At 37.7% G+C, this 14,979-nt stretch overlaps 1 protein-coding gene across 2 annotated transcripts in view; it reads left to right on the top strand.

Moving 5' to 3' along the window:
- The first annotated feature begins 219 nt into the window (after nt 1-219).
- Nucleotides 220-14,979, top strand: part of LOC146002051 (uncharacterized) — a 32,152-nt gene continuing 17,392 nt past the window's right edge. The window contains exons 1-4 of one of the 2 annotated variants that reach the window (XM_083139764.1): nt 220-651; nt 7,324-7,442; nt 8,478-8,568; nt 10,421-10,542. In XM_083139764.1, the coding sequence (XP_082995890.1) occupies nt 613-651; nt 7,324-7,442; nt 8,478-8,568; nt 10,421-10,542 (371 nt within the window). In that variant the 5' untranslated portion in view covers nt 220-612. The remainder of the gene's footprint in view (nt 652-7,323; nt 7,443-8,477; nt 8,569-10,420; nt 10,543-14,979) is intronic. The other variant, XM_083139765.1, reaches the window with a different exon arrangement.

Genomic DNA, 14,979 nt, shown 5'->3' with positions numbered 1-14,979 from the left:
CGTAGTTTTTGAAGTTCACTTGCATTTCAAGATACCTGCAGTACAAAAAACAATTCAACTTCCATAACTGGTTGTTACCAATTTAAAAACGGAAAGAATGCATTTTTTACTAACCGCAGGAAAAGCCACAAAAACCGCGCTGAAGGATCCACTTGAATGAATATTGCATGAAGCTTAGGATCATTACCCAACACAGGGGTCCAGTGAGACTATCGTGATTACATTAACACCGATAGATTGCGACAACAACATGTCGTCAAGAGATGCCTGGCACAAACCCGCCTTCCTGCAATTATCAGCACACCACTAATGTCGGAATAGCAAGTCTGAAGAACGCTATAAGCCCATACGTGATCTCTCAATCATTGAGTCTGTTCTTCCATGAGAAGGTCATCGACCTCTTGCAACCTGTGGGTCAACAGCGGGCTTCTGTGCAGTTAAAGTGTTGTGTACATGTCTTGGATTATGCGCCAGGAAGTGTCTCTTGGGTGTGAAGCTTCAAGTGTCGTGGCGTAGGTGCGTGGAGGTGTCCAGTGCCTTGGTTGGTTCCAATCAAAGGCGATAAGGGTGGAAGAACGCTCGAAGCTACGGGGGGCATCGCAGTACGTCGACATGAGGCCCGCAACAACCTGTTTCGTGCATCTTGTTCAGGTAAAAGAAGAAGAAAAAAGACCAGTTCTCTTAGGCTAGTCATATATAGTGTTTGAGTGCATGTGTGGGTATATATAAGGACTCTCAACAGGGTTCATGGTGGGGGAAGGTTAAGTTCTACCGAGTGATTTGAAGCCAGCACTCTTTTGTTTGTCCAACACTTCCTTGCAAGCCCTTCAATTAAAGAACTGTGGGTAATCTATTTGACTTTCCACAGCAATTAACTGCCTGTCTGTTAAACGTTTACGAACATTTAAACACTTCGTTTAGGATATAGCTATATCTCTGCTTATAATATACAGTGAACAGTGGCGGTGATTTAGTTCCAAAACTGTGGCGGGCAAGGATTATTTCCCCTGGTAGATAAGATTTAGCATAGACCGGGGCCCAAAGTAACAAAACGTGGTGAGCGGGGGGCAACTGCCCCTCACGCCCCTCGTTGCCACTGACAGTGAATATATGTGTACGTTCATGTATGTGTTCGTGCTGCCTCGGTAAGTGAGTCTGACTCTGATCTCATCACGGAATGGTCTGGATTCGATTCTGTGCCAGAACCTGGATGTATCTTTAATTTTGTCTGATAAGGAGTGTACTAAATTAGCAAGTGAAGATATGATACATAGTGTCCGTGCCATCCTGGGGGAGGGGGTATTTTTAGTGCCACATTTCCCCATTTTGTTCTCACACTGGCCTAATACTTTAACTGCACTGTAAAAAAATACACTTTTTGTGCACTTTCTAGAAACTACTTTTCATACACGTAAAAAGTGTACACTTTTAAAAAGTGTCCTAAAAGCGTTCTCAATTCAAATGTGTTACAAAAGTGTACAAACGTGTTCCCACAAAATTACTTTTCATCACTCTTGGGACACTTTCAGTATGTGAAGTTATTTCTGAACACTTGCTAAACACTTTTTAGAACGCCTCAATTTCTTTACTTCAAAAACGGAAAAGTTTAATTTTGATTTAAGTTCACCTCTGTGTTCAGAGGGGATAATTGGAACTGGACCTACAGTCCCAAGACAGATCCGAACCACTGTGAAACGTGCCTCCACCGCGTGAACCCTGGGCATCTTCATTTCAAGCCTACAACATTACCACTACATAGTCGGGGGAAATTCTACATAATAAAAATAAGAAAATAAGAGAGATTCTACTTATTAAACATATAACAACAAAACATAATAAACAATTCTTTTAACCCACTACTATAAGTAACATATAAATAAGATGCCTGAAAAAGGATTACCATGATAGAGTAAAATATACATGAAACCTAACATGTTCTTATTATTCATTATTCTATAATTGAAATAATTAAACTTTCCCTGATGGTATCAATCCCCATCATGCACAAAAATATAATAAAAAGGTAAGTTAATCAAGCTAGAGGGCTCATATCCCACATATATCGACGAAGATAGATCGTAGCCAGTGGTTGTTTCGAAAACATGCACCTGTTTATATTCATAAATCATGAATTCATATTTGAATAGAACATCTTTATGAAGAAATAGAAATGTTTAAAAATCTTTCAACAAATAACATTACCACATCAAGTCATGATTATAGACGGTTATTGTGTACAAATGTGTGTGTGTATACACACATAATTACATAATGTTTAATAATTATAAAGTATTATATATCTACATAATTATATGTCTTTCACGGTGTAAGTTTATAACAAACAGCACCAAGTGTTGTGTTTTACCAATCAACAACATATTTGGTAATCTGATAATAATCTAGTGATATATAGTGCATTACTCTCTCGTATGGTTTAAATTATTATCTCTATCTAATATAAAGCAAGATAGGACATTGTTTCGATTTTGATAGGTAACTGCTGGATAATTACCGAAATCCAGAATCGAACCTTGGTCTCATGTGAGAAAATTATATGAAAAAAAACTTAAAGAAATAACGTTAAGTTCTACAATTGTTGTTGATACCGTTCCTCATCTAATTTTTATGAGAATGTTACATCTCTTATCGAACTTTTACATCGAAATAACAAGTGACGCACGTCCTACGGGATAGGGAAGGGACCAATCAACATCAATGTTTCACATGCCTGTGGTTTACTAGTGAAATCCTCAATTTATACACCACAGTTCTATAATAGTTACTTTATGAATTGAAGACAAAAATTGGTAAACGCTGTAAGTGCCACAATAATTCAAACACCGTCTTCAACGTTGAACTGTGAAATGTGCCATGCTTTATAATGTGGTAAACGTGAAACGTGGCTGGTAGCCCTCTAAGTAGTTCAAAGGGTGTGTAAAAAGGCACTAGTGTGAACGTTCTTTCGGGCTGATGTGCTGAACGATGCGATTTCCCAACACTTTCGCTTTTGGCACTTACAACGTTTGTGATTTGTACCACGGGCAGTGGCCGCGATTGGGTTTCAGAACTGGGGTTGCATGGTGCCAAAACCGGGGGGGGGGGGGGTTGGGGCAAGAACAGTTTACTTTCCCTTGATATATATTGTTTAACATAGTACGGGGGCAAAAGTGGTAAAAAGTGGGGGACGACCTCCGTCTAATCACCTCCACTAACCACGGGCTTGTCTGTCAGGTCCTTGCTCAAATTTCATAAAAGAAACACACAAATAAAGAAAGTCGAATTCAATAAAAGTTTGCAATGTATATCTGTTATACGAGAATAACCGTTTTACTTTCTCGATTTTCTCTATATGCCGGATATCCTCGAAAAACTGCAAATCCGTAACTACAGATATTTTGAAAAATGATGTAATGTTTTGTGCATTTAACTTAAATATTAAGCGTTTGTTGGAATTGGTATTGTAGAATAGATTTTGAATTACCTGTATGAAGTAATTCATATACTTAAGAAAATACTAGGACTGGTTGATTGATTTGGTTAATTTCACTTCGCTTTTCTTCCCCTTTTGGCTAACCGCGAAGATGGGAATGGGTGATGATGTGATGAAACTGATGAAAGGACGACCCCTGTCGTCGTAGCGAGGAGTGATAACCACTCCGCCACAGAGGCCGGCAAAAAATACTACAAGTGTGGGCGTAAACAGAAAATTCATTTACGGCACATAATATTTTTTTTCTACTAACAGCAATGACTGGAAGAAAACTTTAAAATGATGTTAAATATAAATAATGAGATATTGTTTTCTTCACACAATTGTATTTACCAAGCATTCACTGTTTCTCGATTGTATATTGTATATTAGACGTTTTCCGCTATATACAACATAATCTATTATTTTCTTAATATTTAAACTCGTGAATATCGAAAACCAGACACTTTGTAATCATCTTCTATGATCTTTTTGCCTTACAATTATCCGCTTTAACCAAAAATAACAAAACCTAAAATAATATTACACTTTCGTAATAATAATCGGGTAGGCTACACTGCTAAAAGCTACAGTAAAATTTACAATATTTTACATTCAAAGTTTAACAGTGCCTGTCATTTACAAAAACAAGACGAAACCGTTTTTTTTATATTTAAGTTTGAATATTTAATCATGCATAAAGATAGGTACTGATGACAAATTACTTTAGCATAATAAATATACCGGGTGATCCGTTTGAGATGTCAGAAAAGTAAACTTTTATACACAAGAGGTTGATGTACGTATCTGTGAGCAGTTTGTTGTAATATAAGCAGAAAGGATGTAAGTTTCGAATTAGTGGAGGTTTACAGTCTTCAGCACTGTGGCGGCAGTAGCATGCATTAAATATTCGAAAGTTTCGCATACCATATGACATACTGTGTGCGCTGTTGTGACGTGATTACCACCTTTGTTGCCCTGCACATTAGCGCCGCCATGTGGCTGAAGTCTGTAAACTTCCTCACATTTAAAACTTACATCCTTTCTGCTCATATTACAACAAACTGCTCACAGAGACGTACCGTATATTAACCTCTTGTGTATAGAAGTTTACTTTTTTGACATCTCAAACGAATCACCCGGTATTTTTAAAAACTGACTCATTAATATGATTAACTACGTAATATACTTTTTAGTTACTTTTTACACTGGACAGACTGTCACTTTCAAAATTGTGTGAACTTTTTGTCAATGATTGGGTACGAAAACACGAACATATTCGAAAATCTTGTTAGAAATACTTCTGTCTGAAACATGAACACTACATTCAATTTTTAATGTGGTCGATATTTAGGGTGCCGTGCTGTTAGCGAACGTGCTATATCGAACACGTGCTCTTAGCGAACACAGTTACGGAAGGAATCGCAGCTGCTTGCTGTTAGCGAACATGCAAACATGTTCTGTCTTTTTTGTCCTTGAAGCTCGTCAGAGTGCAAGTGTTGCCAGTGATAAGCCAACTTGCGTGGAGAAACACCTCATTGTCTGGTGCCTCTTGATCTGATCTGACTCGGGTCTTTCTTGTCGCACAACAGTTTTGCTACCTTGTGTTCTGACGTTAGACGAGGAATGCTTACAAGGCAGTGGCGGCGATTAGGAGTGGGGGACGAGGGGGGCAGTTACCTTCCCAATTTTCGCCGCTTTTGACCCCGCACTATGATAAATCTTATCTACAAAGGGAAATATACTGTCTTTGCCCCCCCTAGTTTTGTCACCTTGCCCCCCCCCGTTTTAGACCCAATCGCCGGAGGTTAGGTTAGGTTCCATTAGCATAAATACAATGAAAAAATCTTATTTAAGGTAAGAGAACTAAACATAGCTAGCCTAACCTAACAACGTAGGCATTTAGCCTAAAATTAAAAAGCTTTCTTCCGTGACGTCAGAACACAAGTCTGCTCAAGTGTTGTGCGATAAGTGAGACCCCTTGCCTCACCTCTGATCATTCTTCAATCGACTGTGAAACCAGCAATGTGAGTGAAATGGAATTCAATAAAACGATGTACGGGAATTTGTGTTTGTTCAAATATATTCCATTTAATAATCAAACTAAAAGGGGAAGCGGTTCCAAATTAGGCAGGTAGGTAGAACTTTGAGTCTCTAGCGGTAAAAGGAAGAAGACTTACATGAACATCGACACCCGGATATAAAAACAGGTTTGGAACAACTGAAAATTGATAATAACATTTACAAATGTCTTAAGAAGTTGTCTTTTGTACAAAAAGTAACCTAGGTTTATTAACATTTACATTTTCTATATAAAATTTGATTTTAAGGAATATGAAATATATCAATATTTTAACAAAAACTTTCATGTAGTTAACCTAAATTGTTGAGGATCCTTCATTTAGCTAATTTCAAACACAAAATGATTATAAGGTATCACTGGCAACACTTGCATGTTGACCACTTTTAAGGACAAACAAGACAGGGCAAGTTTGTGTGTTCGCTAACAGCACGCATCTGCAAATACCGTGCGTCCATTTCGATCTTCAGCCGAGAGATCGGGAGAAGCGTGGCGGGCGGCGCTGACGGAGATGCCGACATTTGCGGCCTGTAATGACCGCTTATTTTTATGGACACATGCAGACATTTATATAAATATTGCAAAACGAGCACTAACCTGTGTTATAAGATTAAGGTTTTAATTTTAGTAGCTTAGTGGCTGTATGTGCCGATGATTTTGACACGCCCACCTCTTGTGAAACACGGGGTAGAGGTTTGTTTGGAGAACGTTCTAACGCTCCACCAATATCATCGAGTTTTGCTTCGGTTAGAATCCGTCGTTTTTGCTTAGGTGTTTTAAAATTAAACGATCCAGTTTCTCGTAATTTAAGGACAAGATGTCTAACCGTATCTCTATGTGGAGTTGAAACGCCTGGGAATTTCTGTACAAATTGCCTACACACGTCTCGACACGAGTCTGTTTTCACGTACATAATAAATCTTTGTTCTAACGTGAACCTTGCAGCTGGCATTCCAGTCGTCTAACTGACACAACGCACATACACACTGCAATAACACAAACAAGTAACTGCAAGTAACCAAGAATAACACTCTTGCGCACAGTACGAAATTAACACGCTCTTGGTTTACATTGCTCGCCACTATATTCACAGCTCTGTCTTCATCTAGTCGCGAAGGAACAAAAAAACTCGAGCTCGGAGATATCGGATTGCAAGGAAGCTTACGAAAACCATTGACTTTTAACGGTTTCGTCTACAGCGTAATCTTAATACAGTGTTGCACATTCGAAACCTCCAAACGATTCCCATCGCCACAAAACTCTTTCAAGGATATAAACTGAAGCAGGACGTTACTGGTCAAAATTATGATTAAAATGTTTTATTATCTATGGCTCTTAACATCGTTTCTAAAGCGTATTTTTTGTGTATATAAGGGCAGAACTTGGATGAATTACAGATGATAAATTATAACACAGGTTAGTGCTCGTTTTGCAATATTTATATAAATGTCTGCATATGTCCATAAAAATAAGCGGGCATTACAGGCCGCAAATGTCGGCATCTCCACCAGCGCCGCCCGCCACGCTTCTCCCGATCTCTCGGCTGAAGATCGAAATGGACGCACGGTACTTTCCTTCCGGTGTTCGCTACGAGCACGGCATCATATTTAGACATAATAAAGAATTAGACTTCTGCTTTCTAGCATTGCTACTGATTTGTTTTCGTCTCTGTAAATTCCATAGTTTTGGACTATATTACAATGAAAGTTCATTGTAATATTATAAAATTGGATGAATGTATGCTATGATAATGTCCTGTAATATATTATTTCAGGTGTCTTTTCTAATGACAATGCAGGACTTTGGACAATCGGCACCTCTGTATTTGTTGCCAACACCAGAGCTAAGCTATCCATTTCACAGGACATCAGTGTACAGTAACAGAAGGCATTGGTAAGATAATTACTCTTTTCTGATTAAAGAATCCAGTCCTTTCGAAACAATGAATGAAAAATTTTAAAAAAATTTCCATGAAGTTTTGGGAGCAGTGAATTGATACGTGTGTGATATTCCATGAACTCAATGGCTTCATTAGATTATATATACACAGTGTTTTTCACGGTCAAGTCGAACGTGGAGCTTCGGCTAGCGCGCCGGGCTGCGAGAGCACGTCTCCGGCAAACTGAATGAAACATCCGCGTAAATGGAACCACTAGCTATGTAATAAAATAAGCTCGTACAATTACGTGGACATTTGCAATTAATATGAGCACGTACCTTGTTACAAGTGGTGTTGGACGATGTCCTCCTTCATCCACACATTTATAGCACTAATACGTATCAGTTCCTCTTCTGAAATTGCTTCAATTTCCCTCCCGATATTTCCTTTCAATTCTTCTAATGCATGTCTTCAGGTTTAAAAGTTTCGTAGCTTGCCACGCACACTTCATGTAAATGTCTGTTTCTTGTGCAATGTGCTTGAGGGAATTTTAAGGAGTATGTTCTAATCGTGCTCCAACGTTATGTGGTTTCTCCTCAGTAAACAAGAACAAACCCTGTCTCGCTAAATTTGTTCACAAGTTTCCGAATACTGTCTCTGTGTGGAACAAGAACATCTGGGAATTGTGCTCTTAACGCCTTCTAACTTCCCGACAATAATTCGTTATGACGTAAGAGTCGCACATAAAAATTCGTTGTTTAAAATTCTAACTATATCTTAGCATTATTAGACTGAAGAAAATCACCAGCAACACGTAAACTAAAACAAAACTATCTAAAACACTTGTTAACACTTCTTAAACACGTTGAAACTAGACATTAGCTATCTGCATACTGAAGCACTTCCAAGGTCAGCGTAAAGCTGTGGCTCTAAATGCCGGCAGACGATCTTTCACCGCCCGGCGCACTAGCCACCACTCCACGGGCGACTTGAACGTGAAAAGAACTATATTCATGTGTATATATATTGAGGATTTTTCTTAATTTTAGGTACGATGGACCCATGAACAAATTGCCCAACGTTCAAGTAACGTCCGTAGGAAAACCGATGAAAGGCGCTGTTCAATTTCATCCACCATCGGTAAGTTTTATGTATTGTTTTAAGTTCAGTTTATCTAATTGGGACTAATCTACTGGACTTATAGTTCAAAGTTGAAAGTTTTTATTAAAACGTTTTTCTGCCATTTCCAGCTTACATTTAGAACATGACACAGAAGCAGTCAAATTTTATATTTTCGTTCTATATAGATTCCAAGTGAGCCTGTCCTCTGTGGCAACAAACGAAAATAGAAATAACCAGCATCTGTCATGAGTTTTGTCTATAGTACCTGAATACAATGGTAATGCAATCAGAATGAAAACTTTGCCTGTGGGATCTTAGACTATTTTATGGATATGTTATTGAAGAACAGTGAAACATTTCTTGACAGTTCAAACCCTCTCTCTGAGCACAAATCCGTTGTTAGATTTTGTCAAACACACTCAAAGATTGTGAATTGATTGATCGATTGAAATAGGTTATTTTATGTTGCTTTTGTACCACTTTTGACTAATCGTGACGATAGTGATATGATGCTTCAATGTTCACACACAACTGGTCAATTAAGAAACAAGGAACTTGAAATCACCTTTTACAGTCATTGGTGACTAGAAATTACAATGAATCACAAGACAGATATTATTGATTCTTAATTGTCAATTGCAATAATTCATTATGCAATCATTTGATCTAGCCTAAATTTTTAGATACCCAACGTTGTATCCCCATAAGCCCTGTAACTCCTCACTTATATATAGATGCATGTGGCTTTCACTGACACACAAGGATGGAGATAATTTATATCTTAAGGTAAATAGTATTTGGTAGATATCTAAGTTTGTCAAGCTTTAAACTTTAGCATTATTGGTTTCTGAGAAAGGCAACCAGCCCGATATGACTTTTAGAGTTGTAATGAACACTAAACTAAAATATAATTCTATATATTCAATATGAAGAATGTTTTTGCTCGTCCAAGATGGATACCCTGAGATGAGTCATTTCAAATGAGTATTTTGTCAACAATGTCCTTGCACAGGTCCTAGAGCTCATCCAGCATCTAATTAAATAGACTACTTAAGTCAATTCTGGGGGTAAAAGCGTCTGGTACACCGCTGCAATATGACCGAAATCTAGAATGTGTGAGGCCCTACATTCACTTCCCTCCTATGTGCCTTCGTGCCACATGCAATGCACAGGTATTTGCCAGCTGGGTACCTGCTGAACGTTTTTCGCTGTTCTGTTCTTGAAACGTGGCAGGCAGCGTGGGATGGCATAAGGGGGAACAAGCTTCGAGCTATTAAGCCCATCATTGGTGCTTGGCGTTCCTCGTCCCGTCTCTCCGCAGAGAAAAAGCGATCTTAACGCGGCTCCGAATCGGACACAGCCGTCTCACGCATCGTAATTTGCTGCAAGGACTATACCCTCCGTTGTGTCGTACTTGTAACGTTGTTTTAATTACCTCAGACAGTATATTACCCGTCCCAACAATTTGTTTTCTATGTTGGGAGACGATGACAGTGTCTTGGTCAATGTTTTTGTTTTGCACTGTTTCTGAGGAAATTTTTAAACTATCCCTACATTTTATAATATGTTGCATTTGTCCTACGCAGGTCAATTTACAACCTGCATTTTTAAGGGGCTCTTTACACTCCGCTTTTTAATTTTGAGCTAAGGGTTTTAGATAAGATAGATCTTCCCCCCACATTCTTAAGGATGCAAAATGGCATGATGTGCCTACGCACCTAAAAGTTTTAAATAAATCAATCAATGCAATATTTTACGTTGTATACCGGTATGTGCATTTAAAAAATATATATTTTTAATATTCAGTATCTCTTATAACTTTATATTAGTCTTATTTGCAATATGTAACTTTCATGTTTCTATATTTCAGGACTGGGTAATAATAACTGTTGTGGATAATTCGCAAAAAGCCATAACCTTGGATTACCAGTACTTGCCTTTAACACATCCAAGCTATGTTGGAGCTATATATAATACAAAGTGGGCACCAGCGTAAGTTTTTGAACGTAACATACATTTCTGTTTGTTTCATGGACACAAGAATGTCAGATCTTAAATCTTTAGATATAAGTTTAACATTTATTCTCATGGAAATGTGTAATGCAAGGCACGGCAAGATTATAAAAACAAGTACTTCTGTTTCGTTCTTGTCCTGTTTAACTAAACACATTTCTCAGTATTTCTTAAGAGGTAGAGGAACAATTAACATGTTGCCGTCTTGTCATTCAGTTTTAAAATGTTTTACTTATAGGAGAGAGAGTCAATTAAAAAACCTTTAAAGTCCGACAAAACTTACAGGACAGGCTGTTATCAGCTCAGATTTACATGAACGTATCAACTGTTATTTACAAAACGACCTCTTGCATACACTTGCGCCAGCGAAGAGCAGTGTTTTCTTGCCTCCGGGAAAACTAAAACGTATACACAATGTTACACATTCTACAGCAAATGGAAATTCAATGTCCCTATTCTTACTGACCACGTCAGCAAGTTCACAAATAGAGGAGGCCTCAGTCCGCACGCAGATTGGTGGAAAGACCTTCGCGTTGGCTGATAAGTGACTGCACATAGATTCCAAATATTCTTCTTCTTGAGGTAGACAGGCACTAACTTAGAATTGAACATATATGTGAATCAGCAATGGGTCTTTGCTAAACTTCAGCAAACGTACATGCAGAAATCTACTAGGTAAGAACAAGAATCAAATTAATCCCTCGTGTTACACATAACATAAAACTGTGTTAAATTTCTATTATTTTCCGCACTACGTGTCCTGTAACAAATACAGAGACAGTAATTTGAATTAAAATATAAAGCATATTTTATTTGATTGTGTTATGTATATATCGACATATAAAATTGCGCCTTCCGTGGTGAAGTGGTTAGTATTGTGAGCTACAAAGCATGAGTCTGAAGTTCAAGTTATCCATTATGCATGAGCGTTTCATTTGTTTTCTTATTTGTATATTTCCTCACTTATCTTCATCGTCGAAATTAGCTGAAACGTTCTTAGTCAGTGACCATAAATGGCAGTCCAATGCAAGCACGAATTGTGAAGTCTACGGAAAAGTATTCATTGAAGGGATCCTGAAAAAGAAAATGTCTTAGTAGTATGCACGATATTTTCCGTGAAAAATAGGGATCGTAACAGCCTGTAACCTTTTGACTTTTGCATTAAGCAACTATGCTTACTTATTTTTATATTATATCGTGTTAGGCAAACAGCTTCACTTGTTTTGTCTTTCTTACCACTAGTATGATTGGTCCTATTACTGGAACACAAAAAGTATGACCCCCTCAGACTGGTTTTGGTTACACTTAAAACTATGTCAATATGCTTATATAAGCTTATTGCTTACAGTGTGCTACTCTGTCTAATCCAAGACTTTAGTAAAATGCCCTCGGGGATTGCCCGTAAAAAGTATGACCCCCCTCAGATTGATTTGGCTACACGTACAAAAAGCTGCATCTGTCAGATTGTTGTCCATAGGATCGTAAAAAATATGCCCCTCTTGGCATTGTTTTGGCCACACTTAAAACTAGGCCAAGATGCTCATATGAGCTTATTGCCTTTAGTGTAATACTCTGTCAAGTGTAATCTTATTAGTTACACACACACACACACACACACACACACACAAGTTTACTTCTAGTCTACTTCTCGTCTACTTCTATTGCATCATATTGCGCAACAAATTATTATGCAATATTGCGCATTACGGATCAGTTAGTGTTGTGAGAGTGGTTGAAGAGTACGGACGTGTTGTTGCAGTGCTCCTCATAATTTTTTTTTGTTAAAAAATTAAGTATTAGTAATATAGAATAAGAACACAAAAATATAACAGACTCGTATAGACTGGACTACAGGTCTGTTCGGTTTGATATATAGAAATTCCTATTATTCACATTAAATATATTCCTGGTACACTGTACGAAAGGCTTATATTTCGTATAAAGTAGTCCAATATTTGACACATCCAGCTTGTTTGTTATAATCCACTCATATTTAGAGTCAGGCAGATACACTAATTTATATCTGTCCCAGTTTGTTATACAAGATCAATACAGCTTCTACTACATGACACACATTTGCGGTCATTGCCATCCTATATACACGACGTGCATGTGCAGACACGCATTTGCGGTTGGTCGTTGACTCTGTAGATCAACATAGTAGGTCATTAGCTTTACGACCTGTCATAGTTTGTAGCCCGACCCTGTGGCTGAGTGGTTAGCACATCACGCTGCAACGCCAAGGGTCCCGTGTTCGAATCATGGTCGGCCTTGGTTGTTTGTGAATGTCCATTCATCAATTTCATCATTTCATCACTCATCCCCAGCTTCGCAAATTAGCCAAGAGGCACAAAACGCGAAGTAAAATAAACTCAATCAATCAATCAATCAATCAATCAATCTGTCATAGTTTGTCAGACACCTGTGGTTTTTTATTAAGTATATAGTTTTTGATTTGAGCCCCAAGAAATTATATATAAATACCAAAAACCAAAAATAGTAACACACTACGTATACATACAAAGTATATACACTAAGTATACAATGCGCCTATTCATAGTTGTTTTAACGGTCAACTAATGGATTACCGCTTCGTATCAGAGCCAAGATGTGATATTAAGAATTTTTTGAACAGTAAAAATCCTAATATACTAGCTAATCTAAATGCACAAAATGGCTCTTATAAACTATCTCTTAAATTATATAGTGAATATAAGAAACCAAACGGCACAAAATTTACACACCCCCACATAACAGAAACTGTACCTGTATACTCAAAAATACAAACTTAGACGAAATACTAAGCAGGTTGATAGACCAATTGCTTATCAAACATTCTGAGTTTGCTGCTAAAGAATCAGGATGGAGTCTTCGTGGATCTCCACACAGGCTTTATGTTAATATTTCTGAATTCAGACCTCTACAAGGTTCTACATATCTGCTTTTACCTTACAATATCAAAAACAGAAAAGCCGTGGTTAACATAGAAAATACCGACCAGAAATGCTTTCTGTGGTCTATTTTGGCTGCTTTGTTTCCAGTTTTAAATAATCCACAGCAAATAAGTCATTATAAACAGCACGAACATGATTTTGATGATGCCATGGAGGGCCTAGAATATCCGATGTCTGTCAAGAATATCGATAAATTCGAAAAAAGGGCCAAAAATATCAATGGTATGCCATTATCTATTAATGTGTTTATTTGTTCTGCTATTCGTGGCGATTGCTTAATACAGCCTTTTAGAATCAGCAACCTTGATGATGACTCTGCTGTCTCGATTGATCTGCTCTTAATTGAGGGGGATGGTACATATCACTACACTCTGATACGCAATGTTCAGGCTTTAGTCAGAAAACAAATCCAACGCAATATACAAGTTGTGTCGAAAATGTTTGACCGTATTTGATGGTCGAAAAATGGTAAATGGCCTTCGTAAAAAGAATATCGAAATTGCTCAAAATAAGTTGGTTGAACATTTAAAATACTGCGGCAACCATAAACCTGTTCATATGGTTATGCCCAAACCAAACGAAAATGCCGAATTCAAAAAAATCGAAGCCTTGTTGGGGAACCCAGCGTATATTGTCTGTGATTTTGAAACAAATCTCAAACCGCTTGCATTCTGCAGCCCAGATCCTGAAGAATAATCAAGTACAGCGTATCAGCTACATGGACCTTCTAGTTTTTGTTATGTGGTTGTACAGGATGGTGTTATTAGTAAACCATACTTATACATGGAGCAAGATGCTGTTAAAGAATTTGCACGTAAAATAGAAAGTGAGTGTCGTCGCATAGCCCATGATATATTATTAAAATCAACACCTATGCTACCTTTAGCAGAGGATCAAATCTAAGATTTTAACAGTACAGAAAAATGCATGGTATGCAATTCTGAATTTTCGGATACAAATATCAAGGTGCGTCATCATTGCCATACGGACTGTCGATATAAACAGGCTTTTTGTAGTAGCTGTAATATTAAGATCCAAAGATCAAAATTTGTCTCGATATTTTGCCACGGTGCATTTAATTATGATTTTCATCATCTGATCAGATACGAAGGGTTTGACAAGCAGGATTTAAATATTTTAGCAGAAAATGATGAAAAATATATAGCTATTAGCAAAATAATCAGTGTTAATGGCAGGCATATGTACCTAAGATTTCTAGATTCATATAGATTTCTGGCGGCTAGCCTTGCCACTCTGGCCAGTCAATTATCGGATGCCCAATTCAAAATTACGTCTGACACGCTTCCAAATTTGGACCTGAAATTAATTAGGCGTAAGGGCGTATATCCATACGATTATGTTACCGATTTTTCCAAATTTAAGGAGTGTGCTCTGCCACCGCAAGAAGCGTTCTACAGCAAACTCAGAGCATCAGGAATTAGTGATGATGATTATCGCCATG

The sequence above is a fragment of the Lepisma saccharinum genome, chromosome 18, assembly GCF_977018435.1.
Source record: "Lepisma saccharinum chromosome 18, izLepSacc3.1, whole genome shotgun sequence".
NCBI lineage: Eukaryota > Metazoa > Arthropoda > Insecta > Zygentoma > Lepismatidae > Lepisma > Lepisma saccharinum.
Note: the sequence above shows the minus strand (reverse complement) of the source record. Positions and strands in the feature narration are given on the sequence as shown.